The following is a 21,411-nucleotide window of genomic DNA, read 5'->3' as shown; positions in this document are numbered from 1 at the left end:
ACTATCTGTTGAAAATGAATATGGCAGTAAAATTAATTTTGATGAGGTTATAGATAAATTTGCCGAAATTAAGGACACAAAAATGGAAACTATAAATCCTTTCTGTTATTTTCACATTTTGTATCCCTTTTTGTTATTATATTAAATGCTATGTAAATATGCTGTACTTTATTCACTGAATTGTTAACGTTTCTTAGTTTTCTGTGATTTTTTTTTTTTAAATTTTTTTTTTTTTTTTAAATTTAGGGAGTGGCACCAGAAGGATCCGCCCCAAAGACCGTAGCTACGTAGCTATTCGTCAGTTGGCTGCTAATGTTAAAAATTTTGCAACCAATCCACCAATACTTTTGTGTTACTGGATTATTATTCGTTATTTTTTCGTATGGTTGTGGGACAACTTTTGTCAATTTTTATTAAGATGTTATGAATTATTATCAAATTATTGTTAATGCAGAAAAATACATACAAGACAAACATTTTTTGAATTATGAAATTTAATATCCTAGGGTATTTGGCGTCTGGGTGCCAATTGGAATTTGACGCCCCCTTTAAAATTTTCTTCATATGTGTATGTAAGTTTCAGGTACCCCTCGAACGTTGACGCCCGGGTGCAGTGTACCCCTTTCACCCTCGAGACGACCCATTCCCTGTGCTTGCCATAAACTGATTACATATACTATAAAGTTTAGTACGTTAAATGCATCCCGTTCAAATACTGAAACAATATTAGTAACCATAGAAGCTATTAACATTATCGCCCAAATAAAGCCCAATATTATAACGTGTAGGCGTGATGATGAGAAATGAATAAAGTGCTGTAAATGGAACACAAAGCATGGAATTCGTGGGTGTAGCGCGTTTTATTGAAATGACATAAATTTGAATATTCGCGTTCGCTATTGTGCTTGAGATATGAAATAGTGTATTTTACTAATTAGATATTAAAGACACATTACATCATAGAATTAATGTAGTTGATTATGGACCACATTTGAAAGCGTTGCGACTATGGCTATTTTATTAAGGTAGGTGTAATGTTTACTTGTCGTTTGTTTCAGCTATAAGTTGTTAAAAGTATTCGTTTTTACGTAAATCGTTAATTGTGTAGGAATTGAGTAGCCCGTGATATGTGATAAATTAATTTTATATAGAAGTTATTAAGAACGGTTAGTTATCTATTAATATTTAAATATTGACAGTCGTTTTTATCAACAGCGCAAATTTTACCTTCCAGAGTAATCCATTTTGATAAAAATGTAAATTCACTACTTAAAATTTAGTTAATTATTGCACATGCACCAAAATTTATTTTATCACCGGTATTTGCTGATATTATGTAAACCAGTAAATCATGTGTATAGCTAACGGAAGAAGGCGCTATTTTAGAAGAATCCGAATATGGTCACTTCAGTGATGTTTAGGATAAATTTCTAATGTGATGGAATAGAAACTGAAAAATGCAAAATTATTTTACCCGACCCAAGGCAAGTTAATTTTTTTATTTGTTTATTTTCTTATCGCTATGATGGTCGCTATGCTGGTTGGTTCAGCATTAAAAGTACATAACAGGGTAACTGGTAGCTCTCAGTTGTGCGTAATATTCTGTATGAGGCTGTACGCTTTATACAGGAAATATCATCTCCTAATTCTCTTTGGAGCCGGTTCGCCCGAATGGTTTGTTAAAATTTTGTTATCACGCCTCTGTGTACAGTATGATTTCATTCAACTTGCAAACCGCACCAAATCTAATTTATCTCAATAAGAAGGGGAAAAGTCATTAAAAACAACTTTCATGACGCTTTTAAAAATTTTAATTTTAAAAATTTAAAAATCTTTGGAAATAGAAGCAATGTATAATGCTGTCATGATTTTGGTAGAAGTGTTTACTTTTCAAGTACGCATGGACAAACTATAAAGTAAGAATGTTATGTTCAGACACTAGTAAGTTATCAATTAACTAATTGAATAACAAAAGCTGGGAACATTTTGCCCCATATTAGAACTTGTGTGTTTGTTTGGAGGAGAACAGAATAAATGCTCTCCCTGGTTTCTGCCTATAATTAGAAATTTATGCAGTGTACTGAAACTTGTAGATCAATATGGAGGGTATTCATACCCAACATATATGGCCCAGTTGTGTATACAAAATAAAATCTTTCAAGTTTGTAATTTGCATGAGAAAATTTAACCCTTCATTGGCTGCACTCCTTAAAGGGCATTATCGAGATGTGTATTATATGTCAGATTTCTCTTATTATTAAAAAAAATTAATTTTTAGCTTATTTTATTGTATTGGAATGGTATTTTATTTGAAAAGGCGACTAGTGGTCTGAGATGGTTTTTAAATTTTATGCAGTGGGACCAACTATTATGTTATTAACAGCACATTTTAAATGGGAAGTAATTGTAGAAGCAACTAGGCCAACTAAGAGATGCTGTTCAAGGCTTAGATTTAAATGGATATCAGATGAACTGATGAGACTTGTGGCAGAGAAACAAAATTTGTGGGGTGCATATAAATTATCAGATGATACAGAAGCCTATCATCAATATAAAGTTCTGTAATCAAGCCACAAAGGTGGTTAGACAAGCTAAGGCAGATCACGAGAAGTTTCTGGCAGAGAATGCAAAGAAAGTAGTAAAGACTTTTTTACTTATATTAACAATAGAAGGAAGGGGTTGAATTACATTTGTCCATTTGATGTCAATCTTTTAACTGTTGATGATCCTGCTTAAGTTGTTGACAAACTGAATAGGTATTTTGGATCTACATTCACACGTGAGGAATTTTTTAGGGTTGGGGATGTCATGAGTGTATCAAATTGTAACAGGGAGCTAACTGAGGCAGATAATGGAACATAAATTGTTGAAGCTAAATGTAGAAAAGACACCTGGGATGGATCTATTCAGTTAAGGGAGGCAGCAAAGAGGTAATTTACCTTTATCCATAATTATGAGTGAATTCTTGGATTCAAGAAAGGTTCTTGTGGATTGAAGGTGTGCTAGTATCCTTGACACTGGTTAAAGAAGTGATGGACAACCATATAGACAGGAATGCATTTATACTGCAGTCATAGATCGATTTGTTAAGGGACTATCTTCTCTGACCTGTCTGATTTTTTTTTTCTTTCTTATGAAAACCCCAAACAAGATAGGTATTAGAACTTATAGTACTGAGTACAGTGCTTGGGTTGTAGGTTGAGAAGACAAAAGAAAATGTGTTGACAAAAAATTGAATTTTTGTGGTTTGTAATGCTTAGGAAATATGTGTAGGGAGGAGATTGTTCCAAAATACAGAAGTCGAAGGTATAAATGAGGAAGAAGAAAAGTTGGTTTTTTGAGTTTGAAGTTGGACAGTAAAGGGATGTTGACTGGTTGTGGCATATGTTCAGATTGTTTTGGAAGAGAAAAGGGAATTATAGAAGCTAATTCAGATGACCAGTGCCTGTTGTAGTAAATACAGCTGACCGGGCTAGCCGGGTGGGTAAAGTGTCTGTCTGGCAACCCATAGGTCACGGGTTCGAATCCCGCAACCCAAAGGTCACGGGATTCGAACCCGAATTTTTCACTAATCGCATCCAAGCCTCTGGCTTGGATGAGATTAGTGCAAAAACCTTGGGAAGTACATTATGGCCACAGAAGCCGATGAACCAACAACTAACAAAGGAAAAAAAAAATTAATTACAGTAAAGATATACAGCAGAAACAACATATATGAGACAGAGAATGGAGAGAATTTGTAATAGATGTCATTAATTATCCTAACTGTTCTCTGTTGAATGGAGTCTAGAAGATAGAGAGGTTATGGGAGCAATGACCTAGATGTGGGAATAATATTTCATGGTAGGCAGATTTGAGATTTATACACAGTGAGTAGCTGTTTAGAAAAAAAAAAAAAAGTAATACTGAGAGTAAAAGAGAAAACCCAGTTTTTTAGATGCAGAGGAAGCAGTAATTGTGATGTGCTAATGCCAAGAGATGTAAAGGATTTCATCCCTACAAGAATAATACCACACAACATGAGGCTGAGAATGGCCATAAGAGAAAGGCTCCATTGGAGAAGGGACCATCATCAAGTTATGATCAGAGGTGCCTAGAGGATCACTTTGTTGACTGTGTACTTGGAGGGGTTGTTTTTGTGAAAAAAATCAAGAATGTTGGCTGTGTGGTTAGGACTATATAGTATTCTGCTAGATAAATGAACAATCTGTGTTTGAGATTATTAGTAATTGCAAAAGCTTCATCACCTTGATGAGCAAGGTTTGTATGACTAGAAAACTGAATCCAGCTGTAGTTGTGAACATTGGAATTGCCAAGGAAAATTACCTTGCTGTTAGGAAAGTTGGACTTGAGAAAGTTGTGCTTCAAAGAGAGAAAGTCAAAGATTACAATACCCTAGGGGCTCACATCTGGTGAGTATGGGCTTGGCACACCTAGGGTTCTGAGATTTAATGTCATCATTCTTCTCTTTCTTGGTGATTCCCTTCTACTTTTACTCTTGTTCCTCTCTCTCTCTCAGGGCAACAGATTTTTTTTTCTTTTTTTTTTTTTTTTGGCTGGTGCAGCAAAAGCTTCAGGCTTTCCTGCACCATATGGCTAAATATAATAATAATAATAATAATTTCCAAGTGATTAGGGAATTGGGAGATCAATAGAGTCATCGGATGAATTTGACAAAATGGAGCAGTGAGAATTCAAGCCCGAGAAGATTGAAAAGAGGAGATTCCAAGTTAGTAAGTCTCTGACAGGGAGGTTCAGAGCAGACATATGCATAAGTACCACCTTTGAAGGAGCGAAAGGAATTGTGAGTAATTAGGACAACTGAGATGAGCAGTGGTGGAATCAACTGATCATTGAGATTCTGTCATTAAAAGAGTAAGTGGAAATGGATGTCATTGAGATGGGAACTAAGACCATGCATATTTGTGAAATGAATGAGGAAATGTTTGGGAGGTTTAGATCTTTTAGAAAATAAGTTTGTTTTATTAATTTGGCTATTATGATTTATTAGTACAGAAGAGGTGGCAGGGGGACACATGAATTAATGAAATTTTTGGATATGGCATACACACAAGGAAGAATATACCCTAATTGGATACTGTGACTCAGTAACAAAGGAACTTGATGAAAAAAATTAATATCAACATCATATACCTAGATTTCAGAAAAGATTTTGATGCTCTTCCACATATAAGAATTTTTTTACAATATTTTTGAGGTCATTTTTCAGAAATTTTTTTTTTTTCAGAAGTTTAATGTCATCAAGTATCTTTCATCTTCTCAACCGTTAACCCGTGCATGGTACTGATTGCTATAGGTTCTAATACCTTTCATGTTTGGCAAGGAGGTGGGGTTCTAAAAAAAAAAATTTTTTTTAAATACAACATATTACTCCGAACTGAAACGTTACCCTAATAGGTCTTTTTAAAATGTAAATCAGTGAACATAATTAATTCATAACAGTTTGATTTGTGCTTGTCATATTTTCATAACTGTAATCAAATGGGAATATTTTGGAGGTGTGCAACAGTTTGGCATTTTTTTTAAGCTTGGGTGATTTCTCCTCTAAATAGACAGACTAATAAACATGTATATGAGAAGGGAGTTTTTGTAGAAATTCTATGAGTAATCCACCAAAACACATGAAAAATCTGAGCTGTGTCACTGAACATTAATTTCCAGTATGATTTGCATGGATATTTAAGATCCAGTAAAGTCTCAGGAGTTTGTAAAAGAAATGAAAAAAAGAGGTGGAAGAAACCTCACAGAACACTTGACCCCCCCCCCCCCCCCGCCTCCAAAAAAAAAAAAAAAAAAAGTTCATGCTTTATAAAAATTTCATTACTAGAGTCAGTGAGCTCTAGGAAACAAATAGCATTATTTATTTTAATTATTCATTTCATTTTATCCTTCATGTGTGTTGTTTTTATTATGTGCGTATATATTATAATGCCTTTTCACACATACTGCACTTTGAGCTGAATATAGACTCCTTGGTATGATACAGCTTTGAGTTATAAATCTTGTTACTCTTATTTTTTAAAAAAAGTTTGTCTTTAATCTGCTTATATCAACTGTGCAGTTTATTTGTAGTAGTAAACCTGGAAATGGGAAGGTAAAGCGATGTTTTTACGCATTTATATTTCAACATTGTAATTATTGTTGCAGTTATGAAAGTGAAAATTTTGAAATATTTGTATTTTAAGTTGAAAAAAGCTGGCCCTTTCTAGGCTAGGTGCAAGAATAAAATTTACACAACTGAAAATGACTGTTGTTTTGTGCTGTGTTTGTTTCCTTGGTAATAATAATACTATACTTATAAATTTTATTAAAAAAAAGCATAATTCTTTTTTTTTTAAATAGTGGTTCTAACTCATCTGCAGATAGTGCCAGTCTGCAAAATTTAGAAATATATAGATCTACATATATAAAATTTAGAAATATATGTAGATTTCAGTGATTCATACACACACACACACACACACACACACACACACACACACACACACACACACACACACACACACACACACACACACACACACAGTCTAACAAACTTCCATATAGCGAAATTTTCTATGTAGATAACCTTTTTGATTTCCTCTTGTGCATTACATTGAAAATTGTTTCCATATAATGAAGAAAATTTCCATATAATGAAGTGATTCCGAGAGACCTGGGTATTCATTGTTCGCACCTCTGATTTTAAGGCAATAAAAATGTTTTAGCCCTTAATTCCACGAATTAAGAGCTAAAACATTTTACAATTTAATGGTGCCTGTAAAATCCCATAGGAGGAAACTGGCCAACCATGTTACAGGATAGAAAAAGATGGAAAAGTTTGGGAGAGGCACTTTGCCCAGTAGTAGGTCAGCAATGGCTAAAAAGAAGTAAAACCTATGCAGCTTATACAATACTATGCCAAGAAGTTCCACTGGTCAGCTGTCTACAGTCATTGGCAAAGATTAAGGCATATTCTCGATGTGGGCATTGGCTCTGGTCAACCTATTTTTTACTGTAAGCAACCTATTAGAGAATTAAGAGAGTGCAATTTTCCTATATCTCGGAAATTCATCTGTTGTTTCAAAGAAATGAGTCATCTATGCCTTCACTAAATTTCACCTGTCTCTGTTTACATGGTAAATACAAGTGGTCCCTAATTTCAGCTTTGTTTTAACTGCTGTGCAAGTAACCTTACAGTGTCTAAGAGGAAATCCTTGAGTGTACTGTGGAAAAGTGGACGTGCTTAATAGTGTAGATTGAGGTATTAAAAAAAAAAAGAAATCACTTTTAAAATTTGATGTCCTTGCCATTAGTTTGTCAACCATTCTGAAAACCCCTGTTTCGATTCTCAAACTGTTTGAGGAAATGTGACCCAGTCGGAAGCATGGAAATTATGCCTTTGGGAAGATGTAGATGAAGCAGTTTTTAAGTGGATGAAGAAGTTGATTTGAGACCTAAACATGCTGATATTAGGGCTATTAATAAAAGAAACGCCTATGGAGTATGCATCTTTACTGGGGGCACAAAACATTCCAAGCAAGTTCTGATTGGCTGGACAAATTTAAAGAGCATCATGGCTTGCTTGAAAAAAGTTATTTCTGATGAAAGTGGAGTTGCAATCGAAGAAGACTATACCCATTGGAAAGAAACAGTTTAGGAAAAATATTATGGAGGACTATGAGTTATATTCAAGACATTCAACGTTGATGAAACATGTCTTTTTTAAATGTTTGCCAAACAAGAGACTGACTTTTAAAGTTGATAAATGTTTAGGTGATAAAAATAGTAAGGAGAGAATTGCACTCTTGGTTGCAAATATGGCTGGTAATGAAAAACTGAAGCTTTTGGTAATAGGCAAAAGTAAATAACCCCAATGTTTCAAAGGGGTAAAGTCGTCAGAGTTGGACTACAACTACAACAAAAAACCTTGAATGACAAGCAAAATTTTTGAGCAGTGGATTTTAAATTTTGGTAGAAATGTGATGCAAGAAAACAGAAAAATCGCGTCAATTGTCGACAACTGCCCTACCCACCTTCACTCAGTAATTTCGAAACTTACAGGTGTGAAGCTTGTTTTCTTCCTTCCGAATAATTTGTCTTAACTGCAGCCTATGGACTAAGGGATTATCAAGAATTTCAAAATGCACTAGCGAAGGTGTATCTGAAAAAATATACTGAGAATAGAAAGCAACCAACCTATAGATTCGTGGATGTGCACATCAGAGTTGGAGGAAGTGTGGAGTAAAGATGTGACGGAAACAATGATTAAGAATTGTTTCGCAAAAGCAGGTTTTTCTAAATGCTAATGAACTACTAGAAGAACATTGAGCAATCTTGGGAAGAGTTCCAAGTGAGGTTTGATCAGTGGAGAACTTGTCATAGTAGCTGAATATCCGAGTGACTCCAAGAACTAATGACAATGTCGATGATGAGTTGGATGAAAATGAGGGCAATATTAAACCTTCCAAACAAGAGTTTGCAGCATTTGAAACTTTGCATCGAGGTATTCAGTGGGAAGAAAATGTAACAGGAAATATATCTGAGTGTTTAAAGTTTAAATAAATATGAACATTTTTATGAATGGTATACAGTAGAATCCAGTGTACAACAAAAAATAACCAAATATTTTTCAACACAATTCTTAAAAGTGTACTAATAAATTGTGGACATCATGTAAGTAGTAATTTCTTAATATGTGTATTTTTAAAATGTTAGAAAATTTATTCATTCCCACTTTTTATGATATTTCTGAATTTGCAGTATTTTTCATTGTTGAAAATGTCATAATTCTTTATAACGAAATTTCTGTATAATGAATTTTTTCAAGAGAACAATCAATTTCGTTATATATAGAGGTCCTACAGTATATACATATTTTGGCTGGTTCTGTATAAGCTTGCTTTCTTGTATCATATGCCATTACTAATGCTAATATCAAACAGTCATGTGTTGCTGATCCCCAAAACTAAGGAATTTTACCAGTCAACAAATGAAAGTTTAGAATCACTACTCCATAACATAATAGTTAAGTTATGTAATAGGAATAGTAAGCATTCAGAAATATTGTGCTAAAGTATTGGAATTAAACATGTTAATTGTTAGATTGATGAGAATATTGTTGAGAATTGCACTAGTGGTTGTGCTGTGTTTGTGTTCCTGCAAAAGTGAGCTAAATGAATAGTTTCTGATGAATCTACTCCAACATTTTTATACTGTCTGAATCAGCGAGTTATATTCGTCACATCCATCAAGAAAGAAGAGGTTTTGGAAAGATAGTTTTTCATGCTATAACGAATGAAATTTATGTTTCCTTTCTACAAGGCATCTCAGATCATTTCCGTAAGCGCCCCAGAATCTGGGAAGTATCAACGAAAGGATTACTCCCTCGCAGTATAACCAAGGTCAGTCGCTTTGCTACTAAAAGTTTCATACCTATTAAGAAATATTGTTCAAGGTTTAGGCCTAAATGGTTATCTAATGAACTAATGAGACTTGTAACAGAGAAGAAAAATGCATGGGATGCATATAAATTATCAAGCGACTCAGAAGCCTATGGCAGATATAAGCTAGTCTGTAATCAGGTCACAAAGGAGGTTAGGCAGGCGAAGGCAGATTACGAGAAATCCTTGGCAAAAGATGTTAAGAAAAACAGCAAGGATTTCTTTACTTATATAAACTCTAAAAGGAAGGGGATGAATCTGATTGGTCCACTGGACATCGATGGTTCGACTGTTGATGATCCTGCTCAGATAGCAAACAAACTGAATGAGTATTTTGCATCTACATTCACACATTAGGAATTATTGAGGTTTGAAAATGGCACAAGGTTATCAAATTGTAGCAGGATACTTAATGATTTTGTAATAACTGAAAGCAAAGTGGAGGAGAAATTGTTGAAGTTAAACATAAGAAAAGCACCTGGGGTGGATGGGATCTATCCAGTTATATTAAAGGAGGTGGCAAAGCAACTAAGCAAACCTTTAGCCATAATTATGAGAGCATCCTTGGACTCAGGGGAGGTTCCCACGGACTGGAGATGTGCAAATGTATCCCCAATTCACAAAGGGGGATGGAAGGGTGACACGAGTAATTACAGACCAGTTAGTTTAACTTCTGTTCCGGGTAAAATAATGGAGTCACTGGTTAAAGATGCATTGCAGGATCATCTAGACAAGACTGCAGCAATAATTCAGACACAGCATGGGTTTGTTAAGGGAAAGTCTTGTCTGGCAAATTTGATAGGATATTATGATGTGGTTACAAAGGAACTGGATGCAAAAAATAATTTTGATATCATATATTTGGATTTCAGGAAAGCTTTTGACACTGTTGCGCATGGAAGACTATTGTACAAATTGCAGCAGAATGGTATTAAGGGTAAGTTGCTACAATGGATAAAAGGATGGTTAAGTGGGAGAAGACAAGAGGGTGGTAATCAATGGGTGCTGCTCTTCGTGGACTAATGTTATTAGTGGAGTCCCACAGGGTTCAGTGTTAGGTCCACTGTTGTTTTGTATATTTATCAATGATATTGAGGAAGGTATATCAGGCTTAATGTCGAAGTTTGCAGATGATACAAAGGTTGGCAGGGTTGTTAATGACAGTACTGGCAGTGTGCTACTGCAACAGGATCTACATAATTTGGGCAGATGGGCTAAGAAGTGGCAACTGAAGTTTAACCTTGACAAATGCAAAGTACTGCATATGGGTAGAAGTAACCCCAGAGAAACGTACTAACTGTGAGGTACTACACTTAAGGTGGTAGAAAATGAAAAAGACCTGGGAGTAATTGTGCAGTCAGATATGAAGTTTTCTGAGCAATGCAGACAGACTGCCAGGGCAGGTCATGGGGTCAATGATATATAGGAATTTTGCTAGCAGGGAGAAGGAGGTGATTGTCCTGTATAAGACAATGGTCAGGCCATGCCTTGAGTACTGTGTACAGGTCTGGAGGCCTAATTTTAGGAAGGATGTAGATTTACCTGAGCGTGTATAGAGAAGGGCAACAAGATTGGTGAGGGGAATGAAGGGATCCTCTTACCAAGAGAGGCTTAAGTTCTGCAAATTGCAGTGGCTGGAGACTAGGCACCTGCGCGGTGATCTGATTGAAGTATATAAGGCCTTGAATGGGTTGAGCACGCTGAATTCTTATTTGATCCTTCCACTTGTTCAGATTACGAACCTAAGGGGACATAAATTCAAATTAAGAAAAGACAGATGTAGAATAGATGTGCGGAAATTTGCCTTTAGCCAGCGGGTGGTTAATTGCTGGAACAAACTTTCATCTGTCGTTGTGGAAGTTGACAGGTTAAATAAATTTAAGGAGGAACTGGACAGGCATTTGGAGGGAATGGTGTGATTTTTTTTTTTTTTGGCTGCTACTGCATAAGCTCATACACTTGCTTTCTTGCATCACATGCCGCTACTGCTGTTTTTGTCCGATAATAGCAATAATAGCACGCAAGGTCACCTGCCATTGTTCTTACGAAGAGGACTGTGCCTTTCAAAAGACCCTCTACTAGTTAATCTGCAGTGGTGTGAAATCCAGAACTGTTGCTTAAATTCTGTAGTTTTTAATTATTCTTTTGCTTCTTTTACTTCAATGACAACCAAGGATTGGATGTGTACACTTCTGTTTCCTTGCGCCTATTTTAACTCAGTCAACACTTACCTACTTCCCCCTTTTAATTTTATTCAATTTAACAATTCAACTTAAATATTAACCACACTGCCTAAGTAAGCCATCGCAGATTAATTCAAGGTGAGTACCGCTTTATAAGCATTCCCTATCCTTTACTAGTCTATTAACACGGTACTTGAAGATCTCTCTAAAACTTCACATTAAATGTTAAAATTTAGGAATGTTGTTAGGAATGTCTGTTGCTTAAATTAGGAATTTACTAAGCATATCTTTAAAATATGCTCTTGGAATGAATTGTAATGAATTCTGAAGAATTTTAACTAAAGTTCACGGATATGTTTAGTACAAAATTATTTCAGATAGCAATAATTCTGTGTTGTATATCTCATACTTTGTATATTCATATTTTGTATATTGTATATTTTTTTATTGTTTAATCTCAAAAGAAATTCTGTGTACTTATTGTTAATTACAATGGCTCCGCAAGTGCAAATTATTTGCCAATTGTGCAAAAAGAAATGCAAAGACTTCCTTCAATGCAATGTGGTCTTGTGTACTGCATCAAATGCATAGATATGTCAACTGTGAACTGGAAAAAGATGTCACAGGCAGCCATCGACTTGTGAAAGGGCCCTTGTTGTATAAATCACAGGCAATCAAAGAAAAAGCAGACAAAACATGAAAATAACTTAGGCTCCAGCCCAGCTGATCCCTCAAGTCCTCCCAATGGTGAACCTCAGTGTTTCAACTGTCCCTCGTCGTCAATGGATACTCGGCAGAGTGGGCTATCCGAGGCCATACCTGATGACGTGGCATCAGAGCAGACAAATCGTTCCTTCTCTCACCTCCTTAACCAAGAAGTTTCACAAGATGAAATTCCAAATGAGCTGACCACAAAACTCATTTTTCAAATCTTGGACACTCACAAATCCATGATGGTCTCTTCTTGATGAAACTAAAAAAATCAATTGGAAAATGCGCAATTGCGTGAATTTAATTATATTTTACTAAAGAAAATTTTGGATTTGACAGATCTTATTCGAAAAACTAGCAGATCATTAAGTCCTACGTACAATTGGACGAAACCCATGGAAAATTCTACTTTCCAGCCAACCCCTGCTCCTGTTGCAGAAGCCACTTACGTATCTATTATAAAGGAACCTCCATACCCTCCAGTATATGCTCCTGTCCCCAGTCAGTCTCAGAAAACATCTAAGGATGTCAATTGAACTGCAAATCTACTCCTAGAAGATGTCATTTTCTCTCGCCGGCAGACAGATCTCATCAGAAGACAGCGGAATCTATCTGCCTCTAATCACACAGGCAGACGTTGACATCCTCCTCCTGTTGTGGGAACAGCCACAACTCTACAATCATAGCAATCCCCAGAACCAAAAGTTCGACCAAGGGTATTTTTGTCTCGAGACTTGAACCCCAACTCTGCGATAGAGAAGTAGCGCAGCACATCAGAACGCAGCTGCAGATAGAAACAAAGGCAATAAAAATGATTTCTAAACATGAGTCGTACAGTTCTTTCTACATTCAATGCCAGCAAACAGACTTTGATGAATTACTGAAGGACCACTGTTGGCCTGTGGGAACTATCATTTGGCCTTTCTATGGACGATCCCCTGTTCCTGGCCCTAGGTTACCAGCTAGTGACTGAGCTATTGAAACAAGTGAGCATGAATGACAATCCGTGCGTTTTTCAGATATTCAGGAATCTCTACAGGAAATAACGTCTACAAATGATTCATCTATCTCTTCAGCCTACCAGAATATGAATGACACTAACTCTTGTGAAAACATCTTTCTACCCTGTCATTTGCCAACAATTAAGCCAAACAACTTATGCCTTGTTGCAGCATCAAAAGATGCAATTACTGTATTCTATATGAATGCCCACAGTCTTATAAAACATAATGATGAAATCCTCACTCAACTGACATCATGGAATCTGCATCCAGATCTGATGTTTTTTACTGAGACCTGGTTCTCTCCTGAGGTTTCAATCCAAATTCCAGACTACTTTCTTTTTCAAAGTTGCAGAGGTGATTCAAAAGGTGATGGAGTTCCTATTTATGTTCATAGCCATCTGTGATGCTCTGCCTTTCCTATCTCAACTCTGCTTGATCAAGCTTGTGAACTCACTTTTATCCGCATTGGCTCTTTGGTGATCAGATGTCTATACCGACCTCCCTCAGCTTCAGTTAACAGCTTCTTTGTAACTCTTGACAACACTATCTCATTTCACAAGCAAATCCCTAAGCCTTCTACTGATTGGTGACTTTAATATTAACATTCTTCAAAGCTCTTCCTCTCAGGTGCAAGATCTCTTAGATGTCATTACTTCAAATGGTTTCTCTGTTCTTACTGATGGAGATATCCCGACTAGAATGGGAGAGTCCCACAATTCCCTTCTTGACTTCGCAATTGGGGAATGTTCTCTCACGTATGCAATACTTGATACAACTATTTCGGATCATCATCCCATCTTAATGGTAATCGAAAATGAAATAAATGAAGCAGAGATCATGCACACTTTCAAATCTGTCACTCCAGACTCTCTCAATCAGCTTTGTCACAACCTGCAGCAGTCAACGTGGGATGGAGTGCTTGCTGCAAGTGATCCTGAAATTGAAACTAACTGCTTTTTTAAGCATATCCTAAATAGCTTTGAAAAATAAGTGTCATATATTAGGAGCCCAGGGAATAAAAGGCCACCAGGACAAGAGGGAAAATATGCCCGTTCATCTCAAACAAGATTTGTAATATGTTAAAGAAAAGAGACAACCATGCAAGAATTGCTAGAGCAACAGGAATCGAGGCAGATAAAATTAAATACACAACATACAGAAACAAAGTCACTGACTGCATTCGGTCAGAGAAAAGAAAATACTATAGTTCTCAACTTACAGGTATCATAACAAGCAAGAAAAAAATGGACAGTTTTGAATAAACTATTACCGGGAAGGAAACTGAAATCAAGGAGCTACGTTGGAGATGTAGTTGAAAATGAGGTACTCATTTCAGATGACAAGCTAAAAGCTACTGCCTTCTGTAACCACTTTATTTCAAGTGTGAATAACCTCTTTCAAGATGAACTTAACTTCAGAGACAATGAATTGAGAGAATCTGCCAAATACTCAATCAGAAACTTTTTTTCTCTCTCCTCTCTCCGATCAAGAGATTTTAGAGGCAAGGAATCAATTGAAAGAAAAGGCTTGATGAAATATCTCCATCTCTGCTGAAAAATGTCCTTAGCTCAATTCTTACACCACTAAAGTATATATTCAATCTCAATCTGGTAAATTCCCTTTTCAATTCAAAAAAGCAATAATCATCCCTGTTCCAAAGGGAAACTGTTGTAACTCCATCAACAATTTTCGCCCAATAGCTGTACTCTCAGTTTTTGCAAAATTATTCGAAAAAATTCTTCATAGCAGACTTATGGTTTTCTTGTAGAAAATCAACTCATCCATCAACAACAGTATGCTTATCGCTCTAAAAGATCCACTGATCTTGTAATTGTTGACTTCTGCTCAAGGATCACTGATAGTCTTGAAAAGGGTCACTATGCTATAGCACTGTTTCTTGACTTATCTAAAGCTTTTGATTGCATAAACCATACTATTCTACTTAACAAACTCAATAACTTTGGCTTGAGAGGGAAAATTAACCTTCTTCTTGAAGACTACCTTACCGATCGGCCGTTTATTGTAAGAACAAATCAATCATACTCTGACATCTGTTATTTCTCCAGGGGAGTACCTCAAGGCTCACTTCTTGGACCTATCCTATTTGTTCTTTACATCGATGAATTTCTCTCTCTTCTTCCATCTTCTCACCTAGTAGCATATGCCGATGATATTTCCATCCTAATCACAGATAAAGACCCCAAATGAGCTTCAACTCAAAATCTCTGCCTTGCTTTCTGTGATGCATAATTGGCTTCAAAAGAATCAGCTTATACTGAATCCAGAAAAATCAAAATATATGGTGTTTAGGACGAAAAACAAACCACTAAATATTGATTTAGATGTAACATACAAAGAAAAACAACTTGAAAGGGTGAATGAAACCAAGTTTCTCGGAATCTGGCTAGATGATAAGCTAAGTTGGACAAAACAAATGATAACCCTATGAAAGAAAACTTTGTCACTAGTGGGAATACTAACCAGGGCCTCTGCCTGGGTGTCTCCTTCCCTTCTCAGACTAGTATTCCTTTCTTTAATTCAGCTGCACCTCACCTATGGAATCATCTCATGGGGTACCACCAGCCAAGAAAACTTTGCGAGAATCAGCTCCATTCTCAATCGATGCATTCGTTCAATTTTGGGTCTTCCTGGAATGCATCGGTTAGTTTGAGATACAAAGAAGTGAGACTCCTAAGCATCTACTAGCTATTGCAGAAAGCCGAGGTGATCCTTGTTTACAATGCTATGAAGACAACAGACTTTTCCCCTCTTTTCAGATCCTTTTTCATAACCATAGAAGAAGAAGAAATATCATACAATCTAAGAAACGAAGCCAACTTGAAGATTCTGCTTTTCAGAAAAGCCATAGGTCAGAAAAGTATAAAATATAGAGGTGCTAAAACCTGGAACAAACTTCCTGCAAAAATCAAAAATGTCACTTCACTTCACTAAATCAATTCAAGAAACTACTAAATGAACACATCACCAGGGATGTCTGATTCAAATTACTTTCCATTCAACTCCTGGATTTTAAAAACACCAACATGGAAATAATGTACAAATGTTAAAGGAAGCAGTTGGCAAATAGTTTGTAAATTTCTGTGCATATATCGCATCATTTTTTTTTTCTCTCCTCATTTAATTATAAAAATGTTCACAATGATATTATAAGTAGTGATGCTTTTCAAAGTCTTCTGTAAAGAAATGTACAAAAAACTCCAATTTATTTATGTCTTTCCTGTTGAACATTACCTGTACAATTTCAGAACTGTACATTTTTCAATTGTATATTTGTATATTCATCATTTTTTAAGGGAACACCCCCTAAAAAGGCATTGGCTTATGTGCCAATTTATCTCCCAAAAAAGTGTAACGAAATAGGGATAAATAAATTATTATTATTAATGTAAATATGATTACATACAAAAAGTAAATCTTTTAATATTTCTTATTCTAGATGGTGCTCATCTAAATCTAAAGTATTTTCACATGTGTGGAAAGGTTTTACTCTATGTGGTGTTCATCTGCCATTGTTTTTTATTACTACTAGAAAAGTTTATTGTTCAGCAGCACCACAGGAAACTGATATGGATTCAAAACATGACAATATAACCAGACATGACTTTTCTTGGATGTCCCAGTTTGGACCAGAATTTGGCATAAATGGGAAAAAAGTACAAATTCTTCATGAACCAACAGAATTTTTTGAAAAGTTAAAGGTTTGTTAATTTCAGATATTTTCTTAAAGAATTATATAATGAAGTGTTAGATATTCTACCCATGCTTTTATTTGGAATTAATAATTTGAGCAGCTAATATTCTGTAAAAGCTTGCCTTTTTTTTCCCTTTTGGAAGTAAGCATTTTAGCTAATATACATTCACAAAAGTTGCTAATAAAAAAAATGGAATTTAGGTGGTTGCATGTAGGGCTTACAATACCAAGATTCCAGGATCCCGGTCATTTTATTTAGGATTTGAAATCCCGATATTGATACAAAAATAGTACCAGTTTTTTTGGTACTAATTTAAAAAAATAATTGTTTATGATTTATTCATATAAAGGTTATAAAACAATAAATCATTAATATCACAGAATTTGTAACAGAGGGATTGTTATACACAATACAAATGCAACAGAAACCTGAAAACGTCATGAAACTGTAAGACATAAAATCTTACAAATATATTTCTCTTAGTAAGTATAGTGTGTGTGTAAGTAAAGCACTTAAGGAATAAGTGCTTTACTTACTCCTTAAGTGCGAAAACATCATTATGGAAATATTTCCATTAGTGGGAGTAGGGCTGGTAGGGCAATTAAGGAATATGGTGAACAATGGTATGGCAGGCGCAGAAGGGTTAAAATTAAGTTTCTGAACAATAGTTTAATCCCTCTATTACACCGCATCCTTGAGGATGCGACATTTAGTGCATTTTGGGAAAGGGCGTCGGTATAGAGCCGTTCAAAGGTATTGTGAACAGGCGATCTAGAGGTAAAAAGGTGAAAGCGTTTTGTTGTGTGGGGAAAAATATTCTGTTTTTTCTGTTTTTCCCACCAAAGGAAGAAGAGTGATTTTAAAGAATAACACTGTGATTGGGTCAGGTTTAAATTTTATAGGGGGAGATATGTAAGCTTGTATAATAAATAAGTAATAATAAATAAGGTTCTCACGCCAAAAGAGGGGTTTGTGGTTGTTTTTCGGAGGGGTTGCAGACTTGACTTGCAGTGATAGTTCTGGGAGTGGCCAGCTATATAGTGAAAAGTTCCACCGGGCATGTTCCTGTGTTAGAAGTTAATCCGGAAGTTGAATAACAAGCCATGAGATAGTGCCCTGGCTTCTGCTACTGCTGTGGTAATTTCCTTCATTATTAATAAAGAACTGTTCCCGAAATAAGACAGTACTGGAAGAGCTATGCAGCAGAGATGCAGAGTTCAACTAAGAAGAGAGAGAGAGCAACATCACCGCACAAAGGAATCCCACCATGAAAGAGAAGGCAAGTCCTCTGAACTGTCTTGTATTGGAAAAGGTACTTAGATAAAGTGGTAGATTATTTTAGAGAAGGTTGAAATTGAAGAAATTACGAGAAATAAGGAAATGTTTAGTATTGAGTTGATATATTGGTTGAAGTTGTAAAGAAAATTGATATTGCTAAGTTAAGAGAGATTACATGGAATTGTTAGTATTAAGTTAGTGACTTATTGATTGCTGTTGTGAAGAGAATTGATATTGCTGATTAAGAGAAATATGAGGAAGATTGAGGCTGATCAAGATTGAATTAGTTTAGTGTTTGCAGCTGTAGAGAGAGTTGATATTGTTAATTGAGAGAAATTTTATGGAAATGATAACATGTATTAACAGATAAAATAAGAAAAATGAATAGATTAGGTGTAAATGAATAGCAGTTATGTAAATATTTGTAAGTAATTTTGTATGATAAATGACTTTTGTTTTATGTTTGTGTCATTGCTCTTGAGAAACTGACAGCTCATGTATAATATATATATATAATATATATACTCGTGTGTGTGTTATATGGGAATATCCCTCAGTCCTGGAAATTCTCATTTTACATTTGTTAGGTAGCTTGTGGGCCTTAGTGCTTGAGGAGAGCTGCTGTAATTATAACAATGGCCACTGATGGCAATACTAAGGTACAGGGAAATAAAAATTAATAAATACATAAATAAATAAACCCCCCACAACTTAGATGAGGGAGTAAGTGGGGGGTAAACTGCAACAAGATGAGGGAATAAGGGGGTGGTAAACTGAAACTCGTCTATGACTATCTCAGTATAATAGCACCAACCAGCACAGAATCCAAAAGGACGTTTTCTGCCACTAATTAAATACGGTAAACCCTCAATTTAATGGACCCCAATGTAACGGATTTTGGATTTAACGGACTGGACAAATAATAATACAGTAAGGTACATATTAATCTCGACCATATTAATTTTTTTAGGTTATACAAAACTTCAGTGTTATTATTAATTAAAATTTAATAATTACCTATTTCCATTATTGTTTTGATAATTACCTACTTTTATTTTTATAATCAAATTCAGGAAATTGTTTTTTATTCTTTCTGAAAACGTGTTCAAATAGCTGTTTTCCCAGATTACAGATAAGAGCAGGCAGTGACTTGTGAGCTGAACGTGACTCAGGACACTAAACTGCAGGTCTACCAACTTGCTTTGTTTCGGTCTGTCTGCCTTTGTGCGGTCAGGTTGTATATAGAGTGTTTCTGTGATTTCTGAATTGTGACTTTATTTATTAAATAATTTTGCAATCCTTACAATTTAAAATGGCATCAAATGATAGAGGAGTTAAAAGAAAGCGTGTGAACTTAAATGTGGCACAGAAATTAGAGCTAATTAAGAAATTAGAACAAGGCATCTCAGTAGCATGTGTTTGTGAAATTTATGGCATAAAAAAACAAACTGTTTCTGATGTTCGCAAATCAAAGGCCAAATTGCAACATAATTTTATATTGTATGGTACCGTATATTGTATTAAAGCTTTTTTTTTTACACCAAGAACAATAAAAAATGCTCCCTAAGTTAAATCCGATTTAACTGACTTTTGGCATTAACGGACACCCCTTCTCCCCTATTAGTCTGTTAAATCGAGGGTTTACTGTATGTACCAAAATAGATCCAGTTTAAAAATAACACAATTGATTGCTTATGTTTCTTAAGAGCTCAATTTATTTGGACAGGTACTGTGGATGCTTAGACATAACCGAATTTGCAGTTTCCATATGTATATTTTTTTGTTTTTAGAATAACTGTATGTTTAATAATTTTTTGTTAGAATATTTATTATTGTAATAAAAACATGAATCCAATTAATTACTTGTTTTTTCCTTACTTTATTGCACCTAATTGTCATCAAAATTTATTGCGAAAAATGTTTTTCTTTTGGAATACCGGTATCCCAGTTTCATAAATTAAAAATACTGAATTATCAGTATTAAGATTTTGACTGGTAAGCCCTAGTTGCGTGTAATCTGACAGATGGCACATTACTAATGATTATGGGGGAACTTTTCTGCTCTCTCAAAAGTTTGATGTCAAGAACTTGTTGTTAAAGCTTGGTCTTATGTCCAGCTTAAATAACATTATCCATGGTTCCACCTAGTAGAAAATATTTCACTGATAAAAATCAGTCTAGATATATTTCAGAAGGTAAAAACAAGACTTCAAACATACCTTGATAAAGCCACCAACATTTCTTTAAACACTGATATTTGGACAGCTACTACAAATAATTCTCCATTTCTGAGTGTTACATGCCACTGGCTTTTAAATGAGTTTGAACAACACAGCTGTCTTAAGAGTTCTTCCTTTATTCAGGCTCTCATAGAGGGATACAGATCATTAAAGAGATGAACAATGTGCTAGAAGAATATAAGTTCTCAAAAAGCAGTCTTCCTCATACTGCAAAATTCTGGAGCAAATATGGTAGCTGGTGTCACTGATTGCGATTTACAGTCATAATCACGTTTCATACACACATTACAACTTTCAATAAATGACTCCATATTTACTGAGCAGGCTGTAAGGACTGTTGTTACTATCAATAGGAATATTGTAAAATACTTTAGTTATTCTGCTTCAGCAGTTAGCAAATTAATGGAAATATAGGAGCAGCTAAATTTAAAGTAGCATAAATTAATTCCAGATGTATCTACTCTTTGGAAAAGCTCTTGCAACATATGCTGTGGATAAAAATATTCCAACATTAAGTTCATACTTAATGTTGGAATATTTAATATCCCACTGTATATTTTGGAATATACAGTGGGGTATTATAGAAAAATAATTGTCCAACTCCTAGGTCCATTTGAAGAAATCACTAATGAAGCTAGTAAAAGAGAATCTACCATTCAAATGATAATCCCTACAGTTTTGACTCTTAATTTATTTTTGTCCAAAGCTCTCCAAAATGATAATTTCAGTGGAATTCTTACCACATTTGAGGAGCTTAAATCATCAATAGTGAAAAGATTTTCCATTTACATGGAAATAAATCTTTGTATTTATATACTTTTATAGATTCTAGATTTAAG

The 21,411-nt window shown here is 35.1% G+C and overlaps 1 protein-coding gene across 2 annotated transcripts in view; it reads left to right on the top strand.

Moving 5' to 3' along the window:
• Positions 1–829: 829 nt before the first annotated feature.
• Positions 830–21,411, top strand: part of PGS1 (Phosphatidylglycerophosphate synthase 1) — a 73,741-nt gene continuing 53,159 nt past the window's right edge. The window contains exons 1-2 of one of the 2 annotated variants that reach the window (XM_090375052.1): positions 830–1,025; positions 16,892–17,060. In XM_090375052.1, coding sequence (XP_090231178.1) covers positions 1,009–1,025; positions 16,892–17,060 — 186 coding nt within the window. In that variant the 5' untranslated portion in view covers positions 830–1,008. Of the gene's footprint in view, positions 1,026–16,798; positions 17,061–21,411 lie in introns of both variants that reach the window. The other variant, XM_090375051.1, reaches the window with a different exon arrangement.

The sequence above is a fragment of the Mastigoproctus giganteus genome, chromosome 6 (assembly GCF_048544385.1).
Source record: "Mastigoproctus giganteus isolate SK-2022 chromosome 6, ASM4854438v1, whole genome shotgun sequence".
Classification (NCBI taxonomy): Eukaryota; Metazoa; Arthropoda; class Arachnida; order Uropygi; family Thelyphonidae; genus Mastigoproctus; species Mastigoproctus giganteus.
The sequence above is the reverse complement of the archived record's forward strand: the minus strand, read 5'-3'. Positions and strand labels throughout refer to the sequence as shown.